The 22,506-nt window shown below is 40.7% G+C and overlaps 1 protein-coding gene across 1 annotated transcript in view; it reads right to left on the reverse strand.

Annotated features, from left to right (window-relative positions):
- SIM2 (SIM bHLH transcription factor 2) overlaps positions 1–22,506 on the reverse strand; it is a gene marked incomplete at both ends in the record, with an annotated part of 53,822 nt that overhangs the window by 28,312 nt on the left and 3,004 nt on the right. The window contains 3 exons of the mRNA XM_079536660.1: positions 11,237–11,345; positions 16,876–16,965; positions 19,043–19,125. Of these exons, the coding sequence (XP_079392786.1) occupies positions 11,237–11,345; positions 16,876–16,965; positions 19,043–19,125 (282 nt within the window). The remainder of the gene's footprint in view (positions 1–11,236; positions 11,346–16,875; positions 16,966–19,042; positions 19,126–22,506) is intronic.

Consider the following 22,506-nt stretch of genomic DNA (forward strand, 5'->3'; position numbering starts at 1 on the left):
AAACCTGGAAAACTGACAGCAAGCTGCAACCAACCTTCACCCTGAAGTACAAGAACCTTTCAAAACTGGAGACTGTCAGTGAAATTCACTGCACCTGACCGATATGAGACATTCATGGAATAGTCTCAAAACCAACCACAGTGCTGCTATACTTGATGATAGATAATAAAGCTATGTTAGTAATGTCACAAGCTGTGCTGTTGTATACCTGTACGTATACTTTTCCCAGTATGGTACTGATACACTTATGAGCCCTTATGGAGATGCTAAGTGCCTTAGTATAGCAACGACTGTGGGGAACAGTAGATGATTCTTACAAAGCTAATGTCAGAGGAGAAGTTCACAAAGTTTCAAGGTTAAGAATGTGATAGAGTGTGAATTTGTGCATCAGTGTGTAAGGAGAAGGGAGGGGGAGGTATTTGGGTTGTTTTCTTCAGAATACAGTGCTGTTCTGCTACTCCTATCTAAGAAGTTTATGCATCTGCTTTGGAATAAGCCAACTGAGTTTTCAAAGGTGTGACATCCACTGCATGGAGAGAGCAAATTCGCTGCTCTGCATTGAATGATGAATTTCTCTGTTGTTGTATCACTTAGTGCCATTTCTTTCAAATACCTACTATTCCAGAATGTTCACCGCAGATGAGTATCTGTTTAATTGCACCTTCTCCAGCCCTTGCTTGTCTATAATTCTGAGACAGCTGTGTATCTCTGCAAAAGGTTTTAATGCAACTTTCCTATATGGATGTAAGTGTTGTAGCTTGGCAACTGCTCCTCCTGTCTTTATCCTTAATTTCCATGTCAGTATCTATTTGTCTCTCTTTATCTGAATGTGACTTTTTTTCTTCTCCTAAACAATCTAAAAATAGTTGGGAGACTGATCCTTCTTTTCAGAAGGGAGTTTTTCAATGTTCGTACATTCTTTTGTTTCAAGCTTTTTCCAAAGACAAGTTTAAAAGTATCTCAGAATCACGTACAGCTAAGAAAGACGACCACTTCCCCTACTTTTAAATTGCTAAGTATCTTGAAATGTTCTCGTGATAGCTTCTTGGAAGGAAGGCCAGGCATCTTCATACAGTTTTTAACATTTCCCAGAAGTTACTGAAATTCTGTTTATCTACTACAGGAATTAGAGATGAAAAGCAGAGCCTTAGGATTCTTTCTAAAAGTTTAGTCTCCCATTTTTAGCACAGTACTTCTCTTGATCCAGTTATGTGAAATGTGATCTCAAGTTTATTTTCTATTCCAGCCATTTCCAATACTTGTTATGGCTTGGATTACTCATAATATCAAATTTCTGCTTGTTTGTTGTTTTTTTTGTTTGTTTGTTTTTGTTTTTTTGCCCTGTATTGATGTTTAACATTTGAAAGTGATTGTCCTCTCCCATAACTAAACAAATTTTTACAGAAATGTGAGCGATTGGTAATACTTGGAAATAAAAACTGATGCATGTAAAACACTGGCTTTTATCAACACGATTATATACTTCTAGCAGATTTCTCTGCTTTTTTTTTTTTTTTTCCTGTATTTTCTTCTTTGGAAGAGTATAATTGAAGTTCATGAGATCCTGACTACTTTAATATGTCTACTGTCAGATAGTTTAATAGGCGCTGAGTTTGAGGTATCATTTATGGGTTTTATAGGGGAAGCACTGCAAGTCCACGTCCAAGATAATAATTCAAATTTATCATTCCTTATTTTTCAATTCCATTTCCCTTATCAGATTCAGAGGAATATTTCTGTTTTACTAATATATGATTATATGACCTAGTCATCTTTTGGAAGCTTCCTTTTTGATGTGCTGCTACAACTTAGCTGAGTATATTTCGTGAGTGTAAATGGCCTAATTCAAGTCCTACAAGCATCTCTTTTGCATTGTTCCTAGAATGCTTTTACATCTCTCATGTTCTAGAAGTTGGGGTCATCTGCATTCAGAAGATGACCAGCTCATCTCATGCTAACGTCTTCACAAGCTGAGGCACAACGACTTGTGAATGAGAACACAGACATTGTCATTTGTCCTCTCTGGCCATACCAAAGATGTATTTCATTCTCACAGCTCTTAACATCATTTCTACAAAGGATGCCATCTCATTTATCCCTTTTCCTTGTCTACTACATCATGCAATGCATTTTGACAGTGAGCATAGCTCAAGAATAAAATAACATGTTTATGTTTTACAGATATATACTTCTTAATGTTGTAAACAGCATAAATGTCATGGTGCACAAAATCAGTTTTGCTATTTTGAATAAAGAATTTTGTGTATGTTCACTTCCCTTGCACAAGACTGTCAAATAAGATTATCCAATCTTTTTTATGAAATTGCAGTCAGTTTTATGGAAGTCAGAACTGTCCCTCCCTAGGGATGCAACTATGAAAATCCTCTTTGCTTTTACTCCATCTCTCTTCTCTTTTGAAAGGAAGCAGTCACAAAGTTCTGTGGTCTGCATGCTGCTTGTACTGTGAATGAAGAAAATATTATTATAAATTTTTTCCATAGCTTCATCTCTCGTGCCTTTATTTTCTGTAAGGTAAAGACTACTGTTTCACATCTTCCCCAAAATTCCTGGATTTAGACATTACCAAAATATGGCATCACTTTGCTATAGGACCACTGTGTAAATTGACATATGTATGCACGTGAACTGCACCATGCTTCACCATGGACTGTTTTAAAAATGTATGCCTTGTCCATCACTATGGAAGATTAAAATACAGCATTAAAAATGAGAGCTTTTGACACAGCTAATGATGTACCACATCAATTTAAGTCTTGATACCTGTTCGCTCTGTAGGGCAGCTTGTGTGTGGTGTCAAAGATGTTAAAGTATGGGAAAAAGAAGCTATTTGAAACGGCACACCTAAACTGAAGCACACTATTACCTGCTTCTGCTTTCTCTCCCACAGCTTGTTCAGAGGCACATGCATTCCTTTGGTGTCAAAGCATGAACATGTGATAAGCTGTGCTCCATGTCCCTACTAAGTTGTTTTATAGGGTGGAAACATAGATAGCACAAGTTCATGTCTGAATGACACTTTCCTGCTCATCCCCCAAACACTCCGCATATTTTCACTCTTTCAGTTGGTTATTTTCATTTTACCTTCTCTGTATTATAAAGTTGCACATGTTCTGCTCTTATTCTGCAAAGCGTCTGGGTCCCACACAGCACAATGCTGAGTAAAAGAGCATGCAAGCTTCCTGGCTAGCTTCTTTTTCGAGCATAGCAAGGCTACAACTTTTTTGAGAAACAGGAGAGACAAATGCCACAACATCCAGCCCTTAATGCAGATGGCCCCAACTTCTAGAACATGAGAGATGTAAGAGCATTCTAGGAACAATGCAAAGGAGATGCTTGTAGAATAGATTACACAGTTCTATGGATGTCCTTGAAGCTGGGAATCCAGAACTGACCAACACAACAGGTCAGGGTAAGAAGGAGTCTGCAAATACATTTGGTGAATTCCCCTCAGACAAGTTCATAGCAGACCTTCAAACAAGCAAGTGGAAAACCAGGAGTGAGACCGACAAGACTGCTGCACACTGACTACCAACTTTATTATCACTGTGCCAGAACGAACAGTACCTGAGTAAGTCTGTGAATGCAACTATTCTGTGAAGTAAAATGCTGCATGCAAAGGGATATATAAAAACCATATTTCCTTGTTCTTAGCTTGGTATGTGTGGTCAAAACTGGATTCCAAGTAAGAGAGAAAAAATAGATTATTTACTTTCCCTTCTCCCTGATGCACTGCAACATTATACATACACATGCAGGTTACAGGCTGAAGTGTATATCCTTGAGAATACTCTGTCCTCTTTTTAGTAAATGGGTGACACCAGATGAATGATAAAATATAAATGTCTTATACTGTAAAAACATAGATTTTATATGCATAGATAGCAAGTTCATATGCAAATACTAAGTTAACAACTGAAGTTTGTGGGTGTATAATCAATGGATATTAAGATGTTACAATCACAAAATAAACAAGAGAGTTAGATGAAGTGGACTATGATAACAAGAGAGAACAAATGGAAGGCTTACCCTTATGCTGGGCTCACACAAAACACCAGAAGGAGGGATCTCCAGAAGAGATCCTTCCCCACTGGTAGCCAGCTCTTCAATAGGTCTAGGAGAGGTGCAGCCAGGCTCCACCCCTTCCTGCAGCACAGCTGAATTGCCTTCACCTGTGCTCCTCTGGCTGACTCATGGCTCGCCTCAGGTGATCAATCAGAGGTTCAGGCCATGACTCAGCAGTTCCCATACAGTGGGCTAACTTGGTTTGTTCTGATAATCTTGCAATGGTAGAAAGAAATCTGTTCTGTTGTTAACCACATCTTTGAGTTCCAAGCTTGCAAAACCGCCCAAATTTCCTCCCCAGTTGGACAGTTTCTTCTGTGCTCTAACAGTAACCAGAATCCCATCAGTGCTGCAGAGAATAAATTGTCTCAATTACCATTCCTGTGATCCAAATGCAGCATTTGCTAGCATTTGTCCAAATCTTCCTTTGCTCCTACAAGTGATGATTCCAAATTTTTTTAGAGAAGGAATTCAACAAGGCAGTAGGTAGAAAGGCAAATTCTAATTTTTAGCACTCTGTTCTTCCTATACTTTTTTGACAGCTACCACTGAAAAAAAAGAGGTTTTAAGTGGGATGCCAGCTCTATTCTACTTTTGTACATCCAAAATAATACTTTTTTCTAGATTTCCCTAGTTTAAAATAACACAAACATTAGCAATAGGATCATTATGTTAAACCATTAGCCTTCAGGAACAGTTTTCCTATAAAATACTTTTAAATGGATCAAAGCAAATAAAAAAAAATCCTACCAAGTTCTGTCTTTTTGCATAGGTGTTACTAGGAAAAAAAAATAAATCTTTAGAACAGTGTGACAAAGTATCTTTCCCTATACAGTTTTCCATTTATTCCCTTATTTTGGTATCAAGTAAAGTGGGAGTAGGGAAGATGATGTTCCTTAAGAGGAAAAGTGTGGACCGGTGTTTACTTCTTAGCTGGAGTGAAACAGTGCCCTGAAAGCTGGAGAGCCCGACACAGTGCATTCCATACTCCTTGTGTTACTTACTGTATGATTATCACAAATCATATAAGAATTACCCAGCTGCTAGCAGACAAATAGTATGTCTGATAAATACAGTATCCCTCTTTCCTTTTGTCTACTTTTGGGTACATTAATAAATTGCTTTTGGTACACCATGACTTGATGTGCAAGTCAGCAATGGTTGGGAACTTGTAGGTGTTTAAAAGGTTTGAAATCCTTGAAAAAAAACACACACATGAAACCAATAAGAGACACACTAATTCAAACTGGTTAGCTCCAAATACACATAAGGAAGAGCAGTGTCTGATGCCGAGTCCCTCTCAGTATTGCTTGCTTGTCTTGCACAAACTGCAGGGCAAAAATCTCTTCTCTTGCTTGTATTCAGCTGCAGGGATGACAGATTACCAGACATATCCAGATTTCATTACCCTGATATATCATACAAAAATTTCCTGCTTTATTCTTATATATATGGTTCAGGAGGTAAAGCACTTCCCAATAAACTTCTATGTTTTTTTTAACTGTAGATAACAGTTCAATCCTCCACATTCAGCCTCTGAAATTCAGATGCTATTTCAGATACGACAGCACTTATCACCTCAGAACAACATACCTACTAACAATCGCTTCACAACATTTCCAGCATTGTACAGCCCACCATACTAGCAGTACCAGAATGGTTTGCTGCTGAGCTGTAGCAGATCAAACTTACTAGCCTGACAGAATTTAGTTCCGCATAGATGTGAGGTGAGGAAAGAGGCAAACTCCTCACACACCTCCAAGATGTTCTGAAGCTACTCCTGGTCAGGCAGAAATTGCATGAGCACCACAAGCTATTAGGTCTCCTGCACTAAGCAGGGGAAGATAGGCAGCATGCACTGAGTCTAGACAACCTTACAAACTTCCAAGATGGGATAACTACTGATAACCTATCATCCCCACAATTTGGAGCACAGCAGTACTGCTTGGTTACTACTTTCTACTCCAGCAGGAAAATCTCATCCAGTGGACCCAGTCTGTCAATTCCACTACTGGAAGAAACAGAAAAGAGAAGCTTCCAGAACTGTAGGTTCTCCAGGAAAGACAACATACATCAAAACAACTTCTCCATAAACTAAGAAATTAGTTTCCTAGCACTACACTATCGAACAACTCTCAGATTCCTGTTAGCTAAGTACTGCATATCTTAGGATAGGTGTCCAGGAGTCTTGATATCAACCTATGCAACAAGTATGAGTGGTACAGGGAGTGCCAAACTGAGGTGTATGGATTCACAGGTACAGAACTAAACCAGGACACAGAAGCATGCTGCAGACTGGAAATATATTAAGCAGTATTTGGAAAGAAGTTAAGGACCAATGAAGTCATCTGAAATCTAAGCACTGCCAGTACACATCGTTTGGAAAAGATATCAAATTTTTCTCCTCTCCTCTCCTCTCCTCTCCTCTCCTCTCCTCTCCTCTCCTCTCCTCTCCTCTCCTCTCCTCTCCTCTCCTCTCCTCTCCTCTCCTCTCCTCTCCTCTCCACCCTTGCCTTGCCTTGCCTTGCCTTGCCTTGCCTTGCCTTGCCTTGCCTTGCCTTGCCTTGCCTTGCCTTGCCTTGCCTTGCCTTGCCTTCCCTTCCCTTCCCTTCCCTTCCCTTCCCTTCCCTTCCCTTCTCTTCCCTTCCCTTCCTTTCCCTTCCCTTCTTTTTTTTCCTTTTTTCCTTTCTTCTCCCATTTCTTTTTTTTTTTTAATTCACCCCAGTTGAATATAATGGATTTATTTTCTTACAAGTGCAAAACTAGCCTAAAGATTCATGTGAGATGATTCACTGAGGCTTTCCATACATTTAATGTGTATGTGTGAGAGAACATTTTTCCCCAACCCAGCCACTCTCAGAAAGACAGTCCAGCTGTTGGCTTCTTTCACAGCAAGGGATCAGTGCATATTGCTTTACATTTTCAGTGCTTGTCATGCAAGTCAGAAGGTAGCTTAAAGACTTTGTAAGTTAAAGCTGAGATTCTCCAAAGCCTCCACAGATCATGGGGCTTATGGTTTTCATTGAGTCATAGCTTTGAGACTTTAAAGGCCAGAGAGGAGCATTAGATCATAGTTCTAACCTGTACATTGAGGTTAATTACACTTCAGTTGCTTACTCCTGTGCTGAGCTCAGTAATTTCTGTTTGCCTAAAATGTATCTTTTATAAAATGCCTATTTATAAAATGCCTTTTATAAAATGCCTATTTATTTATGCCTATGTCCTTGATCTGAAGACATCAACCATTGCTTCCCTCACTACTTTGTTCCCGTGATTACTTAAACCCCTAGTTATAAATGTATGCATTATTCTAATTTGAGCTTTTGTGGCTTCTGTTCACAGGCATTGATCCTTGATATGCTTTTTTTTTTTTTTTTTTTTTCCTTTAAGAACAATTATTTACTTCCCAGGACTTTCTTCTCTTGGAAGTACTCATACACCATAATCAAGTCACCTCCCATTCTCCTTTTTGATAAACCAAACAGATGGTGTTCTTTCATCCCTCATTATAAACCTTTCTAGTCCTTGAATCATTTTTGTGGTTCCCTTCTGTACTTTCTCTAATTTGTCTTTTTTTTTTTTTTTTTTTTTTTTTTTTAAGTGGACAACAGAATTGTACGGAAGAATCCAGTGTCCACTTCACACACACCATACAAAGAATGCAGTCAGTCACCCTTTCACCCTCTCTACTCCTGTTCAATACTCCCCTGTTTATATGCATATGGATTTTACAGCACCCCTTCTGCCTCAGCATCACTACAGAAGATCACACTGAGCTTCTTGTCCTCTGCTTCTTAGCTGCTTCCTTACAGTTTCTTGGCCCAAAAGCTTTCCTTACCTAACTTGCCTTATGTCCATAGCACGCTGGACTTATTTGAATAGAGCTGACACAACAGTCAGTTTACTGATTTCCATTTTCCCAGATGTTATTGCATTCAGTATTGCTATGAAGTCCAGCTCCTGCAAGAATGTGATTCTTCAAGAACTTTCCCTTTCTTTTAAAAAAGTGAAAACTTTTTGCTTCAACGCAGTCCTTGCTGGACACGAAAGAAACATTACAAAGTATAAGTTTTATAAAATTGAAACGATAAAATTTATGAAGCTTTATACTTCCAAAATTTATGTATCTTTTTTTTTTATTACAAGGCTGAGGGAATTGTTTGAAAAGTTTAACAAAGGACAATGAAGAAGACTAAAAGCAAATGAAGAAATAAAGGGAAAGCATCAAAATGTATAAAGAGCATAAAACTGGAGGGGAAAAACAGCTACTCTGTGTTATTTAATATCAGTGTATGTTCACATCTGTGATTTTATTTCTATCTTAACAGACCTCATCCAGATACAACTATAGAAAGAGCAACTGAACTAAAAATATGCATACGTATCTGAAAATTAGCAGAATACATCTTGAGCAAATAAAGTTACATGGAAATCTGTATTATGAATGGCTGTGACTGTAGTGCCGCATTGATTTTACTCCTGAATAATATCGTACATTAGAGAGATCTATAACATAGCAAAGTTCATGGCTGGATGATTCAGACACTCTTTAAGAGATCAAAAGAGATAAACTGAATGACCAAAAGAAAAAGAAAAAAACAACCTCTTTAAAAAGTCAGTTTCCCTTTTATTAGAAAAAGCTACTTTCACTCAGCTTTCCTATGTACTAAGTTATTTATAAAATTCTGTATTTTATTTAAATATTTGCATCTCAGTAGATACAAACAGAAGGTGTTTCTTTCCTACAGTTACTAAATAGGTTTCAGGAATTTACTGAAAATACGCACAAAACCTGCTGTGATTTCTGTGGGCCAAGGCAATTTTTAAGTTATGCCTAGAAATTCAACTTACACACTGCAGAAAAGGGAACAACAGTCAGAAGGAGGACATTTATCAATAATTGTTGGCTAACTCTGTTCATTATAGAAAGGTTTAGCTATGGATTCTGCACATTTTTGTATGCCAACCCTATGCCTTGTATGGGAAAGAGACACAGAGAAGTAAGATTTGCATAAAATAATCCCTATAGAAACCAAAACACAGCTTAACTCCTTTATTTGTCTTCCAGGTCTAGAATTCCAAACAAGATGCCGATGTTTTTATGTTTTTGCTACACAAAATTCTATGCAAACAAAACATATGCAAATATATCGCATTTCGAAGTGAATTTTCATTTACCTTAGCACTACTGAGAACTGAGATCTTGATGCTAATAACATACAGTATTTATGTAGAATGGGGTAGAGCAAGCTACAGAGAATGAGGCACATATCTGGAGCAAATCATCAGCAGAGTTTCAGACTGAAACAGTTGCAAATAAACTGAAATTAGCAGTTTCAACTGTGAGTAAAATGTTTTTCAAACAAAACCACAACAGAACTGAATTACACTTTACAGTGAGAAGAATTTGTTGAAGATGTAATTTGAAGGTAAGTAGCTGAAATAAGAGGGACCTGACTGTTTTAATGAAGAAATGCTAACAGACAAAACCAAGCATCTCAAGACATCCACCAAATGTGAGCAATAAACAGGCAATAACTGGCTCTGAATGAACAAAAAGCTTCTGGAACAGTGTGAGTGTGCTGTCTCACTTCTGGTAAGTCAGAGCCGTAATACTAAACAGAGAACAGGAAGAGCTGAAAGCTTGCTTGCAAGTGGCATGGAAATTTACTCAGATCCATTATCATGATCTTAAATCTGCAAAACTCTCTTCAATTATATACATATAAAACAAAAGCATGAGGCTATTGCAGTTGATAAGAAAGTGGGTATAAAAATAACTTACTACTCATTCTAGATGCCAACACAGTTGCATTAAAAGTCATGGATTTGAACTAGAGGCATCCCCTCTGCTCATTAGTAAAGTAGGAAACAAGGAAAAAATGTGCATTTTTTAATATCAAAAGTAATAATTAAACAATCCCTGAGAGAGGAATGAGAAAACTATGAAATGGTGAAGGAACAAGTAGAATCGGAAGAATCCAAGAGTTTGTTTTTGAAGATTAGTACTGTACAGAATGTGCTTAGGAAGGAAGAAGAGAAAAGATAGCTGTGATGATTCTGTCATTTACAGCACTCTGAGTACTACGCGTTCTCCCAGGCACATTCAACTTTCCTGCAATGAAATGTGTAAACAAACTAGCAAGAAGTGAGTTTCAGTTGATTAAACAATTATGAACTATACATGACAGCACTTTGCACACACTGGAGCCAAATCATTCTAATATTTTATAGCCCAAAGAATTGCCCCATGGGACATCAAAGTTACTGAGGACGAGGGTGTGAAGATGATCATACGTTTGTTAATTTTGTACTAGTAACAACAATGAAGTAACAACTTAACACACAAAGGATTATGTTAATATTTATGTGTGGTGTCTGAGCACAGCCAGATGGACAGTCTGATCCTGGCGTTCACATAATAGAAGTTCTGCTGTCTTCCCTGACACTCTATCTAACTTAGCACCATGCTGCATGGATACGTGTGGGTAAATCATCTGCAGCACTTGAACAGGATGTGTAGACAGGTTTGGTGAATCAGTGACCCAACACCAAGGCAAGAGAATATTATTTCCCTGGAGAGATGACTTTGTAAACGAAAACTTCTAAATGTAAGTAATTTACAAAATCAAATTTTTCTCTTCCTACCATGGAGAGTATCAGCTCTGGGTTTTCATCCAAATTCCAAATTTAAAAGTTGCTTTTCTAACACTAAGAATGTCCACCTATTTCCAAGTTGCCTAGCATATTCTTTTTTTCTTTCTTTCTTTCTTTTTTTTTTTTTTTTTGTGTGTTTTTGTCTCTGAGACCATATACCTGCAGCTTTGCACAGCAAAAGAATTGCAACTTTCCTGAAACGTCAGCACTGGTGAAAAAACAAAAGAGAGGAAATTGCCACTGGACAAAAACTAAATAGCTACTTAAAACTGCATGGATTCCACAGCACGGAAAGCATTACTTAATGTAGAATACCTTACTTTCTTTACTGCCACAAGCCAAAATCCTGGGTCACAATTTCAAGTTCATACTCATCCTCCATTTGCACACGTAGCCTCACATCGGATAAATATGAACTTGTCACAACTCAGCCTAGAATTATTACTTTCCTTTTTAAATTTTCCGATGGTAGTTTGACCACAGATCACACAAGTACCTTGTAAGAGGTGAGGATGAAGAGGCTGGTGAGCAGTAAGAACAGCCGTCATCTCATCGTGGTCGGAAGGATGTATATACTCATAAATGCTATTACCAGTAAGCTCCACCTGTGAAGAGACACGTAACACATGAGGCAGTGCTGCCGCCCATCTTTTCTTTCCTATCCCCAAAACATTCTTCAGTGACCTGTGTATAATGCATCTAGGTAACTACACACCATTTTTTTAAAGCATAAATTGAATCTATCAAAACCACATTCTGAATTTTACCACTTAATCTGAATTAATTCCTTCTTTAGCAGTGACTAATGGTATAGGGCATTTCTGGGAATTTCTGGTGATGATCTGAACATGTAAGAGCTGCTCATGATAAATAAAGTGATAAACTAGAGCAGCTGTAGAAATGCTAGTTGACTACAAAATTGAATAAAATCTCTAAACTGTATTAATGTCTCTCAGAAAGACAGATATCCAAAAAACAAAACAAAAAAATTTCTCAGGTTCCCAGAAGCTATCACCTGCATTCGGGTGGCAACGGAGCCTTCAGAGCCAAACTGTCAGGCTTGCATATTTCTTTTGTATTATTTTTTCCAGTGATCATCCACCACATTCCACGCACAGTACTACACAGAGCTCAGAACAGTAACCAGCGAATTCAAAAGACAGACTGGACTTCCGTAGATTTTCACAGGCACTGGCTTGAGCCTTTGCTGCCTTAAGTAAATGTGCAAAGAAAATAGACTAGGAGTTCTTAAATATTTGCATTCCCTCTCCTTGCTCGTACTTTGCTTGAACAGGAATGTATTTCTGTCTTTCACACTGTTGTACCCATAATAACTGTTGCACAAAAAAAATGAGCGGCATGTGCCGTACGTCCTTTTTGCTAACTCTGTTTGCCACGTATAAAACTTACCAACAAAAGTCTCCAGATAGATGCAGTAATTGATTTAAGGAGTGAACCAATACTTTGAGCCTGTGTTTTAAATTAGTGTCAGGCTGCCCAATTGTTCACTGTGGCCTGATGTGCCTTGGGCCCCCAAGATCAGAGACAGCTGAGAGGTGAAGTAATTTAGCCTATTCTTCTGAGCCAATCCTACTGATTTGCTAAGATGTGTGAGTTGCTTTTTTCTTTGGAATAAATGAAGTTGTCTACCCCACAAAGCAATCTTTTTCCGAAAATGTTTCTCATAGTTCCATTTTCTGCATTATTCATGGAATGTCTCTTCCCAAGACTATGCAAACTAATCTTTTTTTCTAGCCATCCATTCCCCACTTCTCTCCAACAACCCCTCCCTGCAAAAGCAAAAACACCAACACTGACCTTATATTCTAACCAGAGCAATATTGCACTGATTAAGAGGAAAAAGAGAGAGAGAAAGAAAGAGGAAAAAAAAAAAGAAAAGAAGGAGAGAAGAGATGGAAAAAGAGACAGGAAAATAAAAAGAAAGAAGGGGCAGGATGAAGAGAGGAATGGATAAAGAAAGAAGGGGAAGAAAGAGGTCTTCATACCTTTTGATATGAAGACTTTCTTACAAATACAACACCAAACAACCTGACTGACAAAATCAACTGCTGTAATCCAGAAGGCCTTATGCCATCTCTGCTATTACTATAAGTGTAATCATATCCACACTGGTATGTATCTACTCTCTTAGAGGTATAACACATGGATATCTCTTGATTTTCTGAAAGTAACTACCTACTCCAAAAGACCACTCTCAGAAGCACACATTTGTTCACAGGATCCACAGGACTGGGCCTAAAGTCACATTTCTCTCAACAGTGTAATTTGCATCACAGGGCTTATGCTTAAAATTCAAAAACTAAAGCACTTTGTTAAACTAATGACTAGTATTTCTCATTATGCACACAGGAGTATTTTCTGCTCTGATACAGGTATTTGCAAGCCCAACAAAGTCAGCAGGGGGTGAACATAGAATGCTGAAACCAAAATTCATTGTAAAAATACTAGTGGAAACATAAAGCCGTCAGCAAAGAGACGGGGTCTAAGTAAGAGTCAAATAACCAAAATATGTATACATAATCTTGAAACTGACCACAGTCTCCTGCTACACATAGTATGTGCATACTATTTTAAAGCCTACAATGAAACACTGAAAACTGGGGAAAAGAAGTATATGGTTCAATTCATAAACCTTCTAAAATCCCATGCCTTGGGCTTATTGAACCAACTTCCTTGACGCAGCTTTTTAATATCTGTAAATACCTGCTTACTACCAAATATTGCTGTTTCCTACTAAGAGCTTTTTTATGTGTAACTCAGCTGCACATTTTTTTCCTGCCAAGGAACGATACATAATAAACACAGAGGACTAAGTAGATGGATTATAGAGCAAATAATTACATATTTTGCCTTTCATATACTGATTTGATGAAAGTAAAATAAACTCCTAGAGAAGTTCAGATATTTGTGGTTAAATATTTCAAGATTTTCAAAAGTCAAAGATAAGATCAGCTCCCTCATGGGCCCTGAAAATGGCTGGAATAAGGTCCAGACTTTCAGAATGATTTCCTAAGAGGATTTTATTCTCCATTCTGTGTCCTTGGACTGCAAAGGGAAGATGTATTTGGGGAATCGGAATCTATTTGTTATCCATGTAAATAAAAAAGAGGCAAGAAATTGACTCTATCTCAGCTAGAACAAGTTAGTTCAACGATGGTCTGAGGCCAATTGAAATTAGATGAAATTAGAGATCCTAACTATTCGTATTTACAGTATTTACTATTAGAGTTGAGTGGAAAAGTTGATCGAAATCCAAACCCACAGCACTGTTTCTGATTCCCTGACACTGCAAGCAGAATGAGTGAATCTTCATGTTGTTTTTACATTTTTGAACTCTCTTAATTATGTTGGCCAGTCAAGGGTTACTCAGAAGCTCCAAGTTCCTTCTGCTTAAGTTAAACTCAAGATCTACTAGAAGATAAAGACTGCTGTAGTAGGTATCCAAGAATATCCTGCATAATGTTTTTAAATAGCCTTTTTGCTTAGTTTAAATATATATTTTAAAACAAATTGCACTTTAATTGGAAATTGATGTGTGGAGTAGTTAATTGTCAAATTATTTAATAAAAAGGTCTTTCTATACACACTCTAGGAGATTTTCTACAATCATCATCACTCTAGTCTCAGCTTGTATTGGCTGGAACTCTATGAGAGCACTTGTTGAAAATATAGAGTGGGATTATGACTTGGTGAGGGAGACCTGCAGAATTTGCTCCAACAGACCAATCTCATTCTTGTTGCTGTTGGTGGCAAAACTCCCAATGATTTCCAGTGAAGTAGGAACAAGAACTCATTTAGAGCCCAGAGAAGAGTACAGAAATATCCCAGTATTAGTGCATTAATATCCTAGTATTTAGGAACAGCCTAGATTTAGTCCTAGTATTGCTTATAATTGTCTCTTGAAAAACAGAGCATTGAGCAATATATTAGATTAGAGGGTAAAACAACATCAGAAAAGAGAGCGAAAATCACTGTCTATATAATTGTCCTTTGGATTTATAAATGAAAAGCTGTGTGCTGTTAAACTGCTGGAGTACTCAGTGATTTGATTCCAAAGCATGTCCTTAGGTATCATAACTCTCTGTCCTCTCTGATCTATAGTTTTCTGACGAATTCAAGGATAGAGCCCATTAATTTACTGGGCTAAAGTGAAATACTCGAGATTTTGAGTATTAAATTGAATTCAAAAAACATGTCTGAATCCTCTAGCTTTCCTTGGCAGCTCTTGCAGGAAGGGTTTATAGAGAGATGTGTGAAACACAGGGGGAACATGGTATGTGCAGAGGACCATAAGATCATAAGGGCTAGAGATAATTAAAGCCTTCATGATGCTTTCAGTCCCTTCTCCTTGAGTGTGGCAAAGTTGATCCACCGATCTACTCAACATGCAGGTCTTTAATTTCACCAGATGACTGGATAATATTGAGACCTCCTAGATTTGATGAACTGATATTCCACTAAACAAACAAACAAATAAAATCTGGACAAAACCTAAATCAGTTAGCACTTATCAAACAGACTATACTCCAGCAAGAGCAGATGGTAACATTCATTCCTTTGGAACAATTGTACTGACTCAATCCTATTTAAGTAGTCAGCAACGTTGTGGACCTTTTCTACATGTTAGCTTCTAATAAGGCTGCTGATTCAGAGAAGAAAATGAGGCCATTTGGAAGAAAGTCTATTCTAAAACAAAGTACTATTTGAAGTAACTTGAATGTGTATTAAATGATATGAAACAACAGATACTATGTTGTAATAGGCTCAATTGAAAAACTGCTTGAAATATGAATGTTCCCTGGACGCATTTTTAAAGTTGGCAGAAAAAAATGTATCCATGCAAAACACTGATCTTCAAAATTATCTCCTTTTTGTAAAGGAGATTAGAAAAACAGTGATCACAGTTCCCTTTGTATTTAGAAATGGGGTTTATGAGATGAAATATTTGCTTTTTCTATCCATCTTTTGAGTTCTGTTTTTTTTTCTCATAGCTACTAATTCCAATTCCACTATTGTAAACACATCTAGAGAACTTTACCATTTTTCAAACAAGAATATTTATTACTACCAAGATAAAGTATTCATACTCATCCCCTTCTTTGTTCCCCAAATACCTTGCCTGTAACAGAACATCTTTCTCTCTCTCATTTTCATCTCCTTCTTCTTCTTCTTCTCTCTACTATTAATTTTTCACTTAATTTTATTTTAAACTAAGAATTGTTCCAGCTGCAACCAGTTCTGAAGAAACAGTTCTGTTTCTTGGAAGTCTCATCCGGGGCCCAGTGAAATTAATTAGGAATTTTTCTATTGGACTTCAGCAAGCTTTAGGTCAGGTGCTACCAATGAAACTGTGTAACACATTTATACACAAATGTATGGAAACTTGCACTCCTCAATAAATTCAGGCTGTTTGCCCTTGCGTCTAACCCAAGAAGGCAAAAAATTAGAAATATCCTTCTAACAAAAAAAAAAAAAAAAAAATCAACAATAAAAAACCCTTATACTTCTTGTGCAGAACAGTAGTAAACTGAGTTTTATGAGTTCTATCACAACCATATAAAACGCTTTACTGAAAAGACCACTGAGCTGGAAAAACTCAAGAAAAACTACCTTGAATTCCATGTGAACACTCATAAATCTGCCCCCTTTTCTTTTTTTTTTTTTTTCCTAAAGAACGTTTACCATTAAACTCGTGTTCCACATCAGATTTCCTCTCTATTTCATAGCAAGTCTCAATATCTCACACAATCTAAAACATATAGCCTTGAATTCTAAACTTCATTTCAGACGTGTAGCATTACCACACAGGCAAAGAGGCTTGGGTTTCAAGCTCTGCGTATATCTGCAATTTGCAATATCGTATTATTTATTACCCTTCTTAAAGGTAATGAGGAGTAAAATACAATGAACAAGAAAGGATATAAAGACAGTCGTGATGTGGTTGTAAGTATAGGAAAACTGAATATTTAAATAGGGCCATTTATCAGAAAACAAAGTTGAAGCTTCAAATACCCCTAAAAAACGATGACTTTCTATATGTATGACCAGATACTCGTGTTAGATTCCAAACGCAACATCCGCATTTAACAGATGGGCAAAATAAATCAGTCCTACCTGAGATAAGCCAAGATGCACAGACGCTGTTTCTGAGATGTACATTATTTTGCCATCTGAGGCTACCACAAAAACAAAGCCATCCAAAGTCTGTAGAAGAGAAACACATAGGTTAAAAAGAAAGCATTCTGTTTAAACCATTTATGGCAAAGAAGTATTTGAAGTCTTTTGGATTAAGATTGTTATCCAACTTAAAGAGCAGAAAACATCACAGTTCAGAAACAGAGACCTTTATCTGAAGCTGTTCCTACAAACTCTATGGCATGTGCACACATTGTGAAATCCAATTCATTCCCCCTACAGATGCGAGCTTTACTGCTCACTTTAAGTTAACATTCTCCTGTTGATTCTGGTTATTTTAGTACTTAGCACAAATCCTGAGCTATGTGATGCTTAGGGGAAAATCTAGTACTACGCAAGCCATTTTTTATGCTGTAATTGGCAGATGCAGATTACCACTATTTGCAATATATTTAATGATATTATAAGCAAAGCTTAAGATTTCTTTGACTGTATTTGTATTAATGTATTTCTGAACATGGGACTGTTTGCTAAGTAACTAGGTTAACTTAGAAAAAAAAAAAAAGTAATCAAAACAGCATTCAAATATCTCACACCTGAAGAAAGACACACTCATTAATTCATATGCCCAGAGTTTGGGAATCTCAGCTAATGGTAATATGTTATGCAGATTCTTATTGATGGGAATATTAACTGGATGTTAAATATTACTTATGTGAGGAAAAAACCTGAAGTTTAACTGTGCTGTGTGTCATTTGTGCAAGAAAAAATAACTGGCCAGGATTAGGACATGTGACCTATTGATGCGGGGTGCCTTCATTCTTGCCCTCGATTCTTCTGTGCACAAAGTTAGACATTTTTTCTAGAGTATCTGATTCCCCCAGCCAAAAACTACTGTCTCCTATCAATTTTGGAAGCCTCGATCAATATACACATGTGAACATTATTGGAAAAGATAAAGTTCTTTTTGCAGCATGTAGGTAAAGTGGACACCAATTTTAATTTATATTTTAAGTTATTGAACCGGAAGGGAAGCAATAAAACCCTGAACTTCATGCTTCTACTCTGCTGCCCCTATAAAAATATATAAATACATATTCCAAATTATTCTCTGGATTACTGACTCCACAGTATGTAATTGAAACCAGATTACTCCTTGCTTTTGCATTTTTTCCTGTTTTAGACCACAAATTTCATAGCAGTATTACAGTGGAAGATAAATGATTGCATCTTTGACCATCACTTTTCAGCTAAGCACTGTCATCCTGCAATTGATCCACCCGACTGGACCTGTGGCTACCTCCCCTCGCAGTGCAGCAGGTTTCCCCTACAGAAAAGCACAAGCTGAAACATCCCTTGTTAAGCTTCAGTCTAAGGACCCTTCAAAAAGTCTTCAGCAAATTTGCTGCTGCTGTTAAAGCAGTTGTGATTCACGAATGAGTGAACGATAAAATGAGTATAACAGGCGATTAACAAATATTATTTAACTGGCGGAGGAGCAAGTGCACCAGCCGCGATTTTCGTCCTCGATGACTTTTGCCCTCGATCCTTATCCTTGATAAGGGTTTTAAAGGCAGACCGACGGTTGTGAACCTGCTGCCTGTATTCAGAAATATGTGGGAGCTGCACTTCCAGGCGGCCTCGCACAGCACAGCCGCCCCCTGAGCCTGAGAGGCCGAGGCTGAGCCGGCCGCCCCTCGGAGAGGGGGTTCGAGCCCCTCACAGAGCGCCTGTTGACTTTTTATATCCCCCCCGAGCGCACGGTGAAAACAACGCCGGTTCTATGACCAGAAATTAACCTCCAGCCGTAAAACCGGCCGTTAAACGATTACGGTTTACTACATCTTTAAAAGCAGGGGGAGGGAAATAAATAAATAAATAAATAATCCTGGCAGTATTAAAGTTCACATATTAAAAAAAGAAAAAGAAAATGACAAAAAAAAAAAAAAAAAGAGCTAAAGGTAATTATTATTATTTTTTTCCTCCGGCTGGCACACACTGCGACTTCTTAAGTTCTCCCACACAGTGAGGATTGAGAAGAACTGCAGCGCGGATCGGCGGGACATGAGCGCTGTGCTTCCAGGTGCTACTGCCGGCAGATCGAACCCAGATGTGCCTCCCGCCCCCCGAGGAATGAATCCGCTACCTGAAGCAAGTGGGATCCGAGCTCCTTGGCCACGTTATCCATGGGCCCTATCCTGCTCGGCTGTCCCCAAGCGTCTCCCAGACCTGCGAAGGTGAACGAGGAGATGGTCAGAGCGGGGCGACGAGTCCGGCCGCCCTCCCGCCCGCTGCCGGCCCCGAGCTCCCCGCAGCCCGCCCGCTCTCCCCAAGCAGGGAAGGAAATGGCTCTTTGCGTGTGGAAATGCCGCCAAGGGGACTCCCGCTGCCCCCCGCCCGCCACATCGCGGCCCTCTTGGCCGGGATACGGCAGCCACACAGCGAGAGAACCTCAGGGAGAGAGTCTGCGGAGAACCGCAGCCCCTCCGGTCTCCTCCCGTCCCCTCACGGAGCGCGATCTGCGCAGAGCTGCAGACCCGCAGCGGAGCGATGCTCTGGGCGTCTCGGCCTGTTTGTTTATTTGTTTGTTTTCATTTCCTACATGAGAACCAGTGGAATGGCTGCAGGCTGCTGCCGGCAGCAGTGCTCAGACGGAGGTGAAGGCGCATCCATGTCATGCTTCTTTTTTGGAGTCTTAAGTCTTATGCCCTCAGAGCCCTTCTACACTGGCGAAATGAGTGCGGTGGAGGTTCAGTCCAGCCAACCTTCACTCGCTGCAAACGGGGCAAATCGCTGTACAGCCTCGAAACCGGGCTAAGCGTTTTCCTCCCGCTGCCTCATACCGACCAGGTGCTTTGAAAGAAAACTCGCACTCCGTCAGGAAGGGAGAGGACGCTGCACTCGGGTGGAAGGCGCTGCCCTGTTCTCCAATCTGGAACGCGTTTGTGAAGCCCTCCCGGAGCCGCATCCCCCTCGGCACCGGTGTGGAGGCGATGGCAGCACCTCTCCGCTCTCCCTCCCTCAGAGACGAAGGTATCTCCCACCCGGGAGTAGACGGGGAGGACGCAGAGCTTTGCCACCCTCGGGGCAAGCACAGAAGCAGGGAAGGAAAAGGGATCCCCGGGGTGTTCTGAAGCCCTCTGCCCACCGCCGGCTGGCTCATGGCAGTGCCCGAGGCCAAGGTCAGCCCCGGGGGAACAGCTCTTCTGCTGCCCCGCTGCCCCAGAGGTATCCCAGCGGCGATGCTGTTCTGACTGTAGGGAATGGACACCTTTCTTTCCTTTTCCTTCATTAAAAGCAATGTTTGACCACGCGTGGGAAATATACTTCGAAGAGGCAAACGAAAAGTCGCGCTTTTCTACCGCCTTTACCCAATTTGCAGTTCGAAGTACGTTCCCAGACGTCCAAGCACTCGACACCACGTTTCTTTCTTTTCTTTTTTTTCTTTTTTTTCTTTTTTTCTTTTTTCATTTTCCCTATTTTTCTTCCTACTGAAATGAACCCTCCACTTTCAAAGGACCGCGGGTTCACCTCGCAGTCTTCCGCACCAGGCGGCAGTGCGCGGACGAAGCGCTAAGTGCCAGCGCTGCGCGGAGTGCCCTCATTTCGATGTCCATCACTGAGGGTCGGGAGGTGTTGCTGCGACCCTCAGAGCCGTGCGGGTTGGGCTGCACCGCACGGCCAAACGCCGCCGTGTTCTGAGGTTATTTTTCTAAAGCGGGCTAAAACCTCCGCTTCCGCAGATCTTTTTTTTTTTTTTTTTTTCCTTTGAGATTTTAAATTGGGGTTACAATCGCGAGCTCGCATCAAACGTAAGCGCGTTTGGGGGGATCAGGCTGACATTCGTCTAAGCTTATTTTAAAGCCAATGATTTTGTCATCTAATCCAGCAGCAGATCGGTTTGGAGGTGAAAACGAAACGAATAAATCCGACGTTCGGCTGAAGGAGGGCCGCGCATTAACTCCTCTTCCTACACGTTTGCCGCTGTGCAGCCTCCGTCCCGTACACATATGGATGCAATACATATGGATGCAATACTCTGCGGCGCTCCCGCTGCCCCGCCAGCAAATAACGCACATTTTCACTCACTGCGCTGGATCGGGGCCAAAGGCGCTGCCGATACAAAGTGAGCGTTCTAACAAAGCTCCTTTACGCGACGGGAGCTCGCTCTGACGGCTGCGGCAGGGAAAGTTCTCCTGTGTCCGCGAAGAAAACGCCTAAAAAGCCCCATTTTGGCACGCATTAGCTCGGACAGCCGTGCCCGTCTCTGTCGCGGATCCCGTACCATTGGGGGAAGGGCCGCACTGCGGGGCTGGACGGTCACAGAGGGATGCGGTGCGCGGGGCCGCGGGGCCGGCTCCCACAGCCGCAACCCTGCGTGGGAAGGTCTGGCATGGGAACCCCAACGTAGGAGCAGCTCCCAGCGCAGGAATACGCAGGACTTCTCGTCCCTGTCCTCTGTCAGCCCTGGGTTGAGTTTCCCCGACGCTCACATCGCCTTTTGACACCTCTCGCCGTTTACTTAGGGCGCTCACTCTGTGCCATTCCCCAGTTTCTGGGTAGGAGGGAGAATTAAACCGTAATAAGATCTGGAAACCTTTGGGATCAATCCCCACCTTTGCTCTTCAAACGTATATAAATTCGTACACACAGTAGTGAAAGCCCGGTAGCTTTTCTGTTTGGGATTCTGCTACAAGAATTACTTAGCGATGTATTACGCGAGTATCGGATTGCCCTCTAACTCAGAGCATTTCCTTTGTGTCTACCGTACTGTTTCCCGGCTCCCCGGAGCGCGTGGTGCTCTCCTGTTATTCAATAGCCATCCTTCAACCTGGAGCGGCCACAACTGCCTGGATTTGCAGTTCTGCCTCCCTTTGGGGGACTTGTCTCCAGCATCGCGTAGGCGGGGGAGAGCGAAAGGGAACGAGCGGGGAGCGGAAAGCTGCCAGCTCGCCCCTCACCTCGAGGGTCTGCTCCGGCTTGAGCGGGGACATAGCTGACCCTTGCCCTAAAACACGTCCGCAGAGACGTATTCCAAACCCGACGGCTGCCCCTCTCGGGATGAGAACGGGTCCCCAGGGTCGGAGCGATCGGGGAGCCCCGGCGGGATTGTGTGATGCTCGGGGCGAGCGGCTCTCGAGGCGGGAGTGCAGGCAAGGAGGAGAGGGGCTGCCTGGCTTCTATCGAGAAGAGTTTCAGCCTCCTATCTGCGCAACCGGCGGAACGTTTAAAATGAAAACGTTTAAAAGTTTTTTAAAAACAAGAAAAAAGTAAAACGACGGTTCAAAGAGAAAACCCAATAAATGCCCTCCGGCACACCCGGACAAGCCTATCTCCAACTGTACCCCAGCAGCAGCGGATGTCCCAAGATCCCCTCCCTGCGCCGGAGCAGCCGCGGAGCAGCGGGAAGCCCTAAGAGCACCAGGTGCGAAGGAGAGCCGCCGCGCCGCCGGGAGTTGTGCCGCTATAGGCGAACATTCTCGGTCTTGGGATTAATTAATTCGATTAATTAATCCGTTAACAAAACTCTCTCGAGCACACGCGAAGATTCGGCGTAATAGCAGCAACGAGCCTTAAAATGTACATTCACAGATTCATACTCCAGCTACT

This window comes from Tetrao urogallus (genome assembly GCF_951394365.1).
Source record: "Tetrao urogallus genome assembly, chromosome: 1".
Lineage (NCBI taxonomy): Eukaryota > Metazoa > Chordata > Aves > Galliformes > Phasianidae > Tetrao > Tetrao urogallus.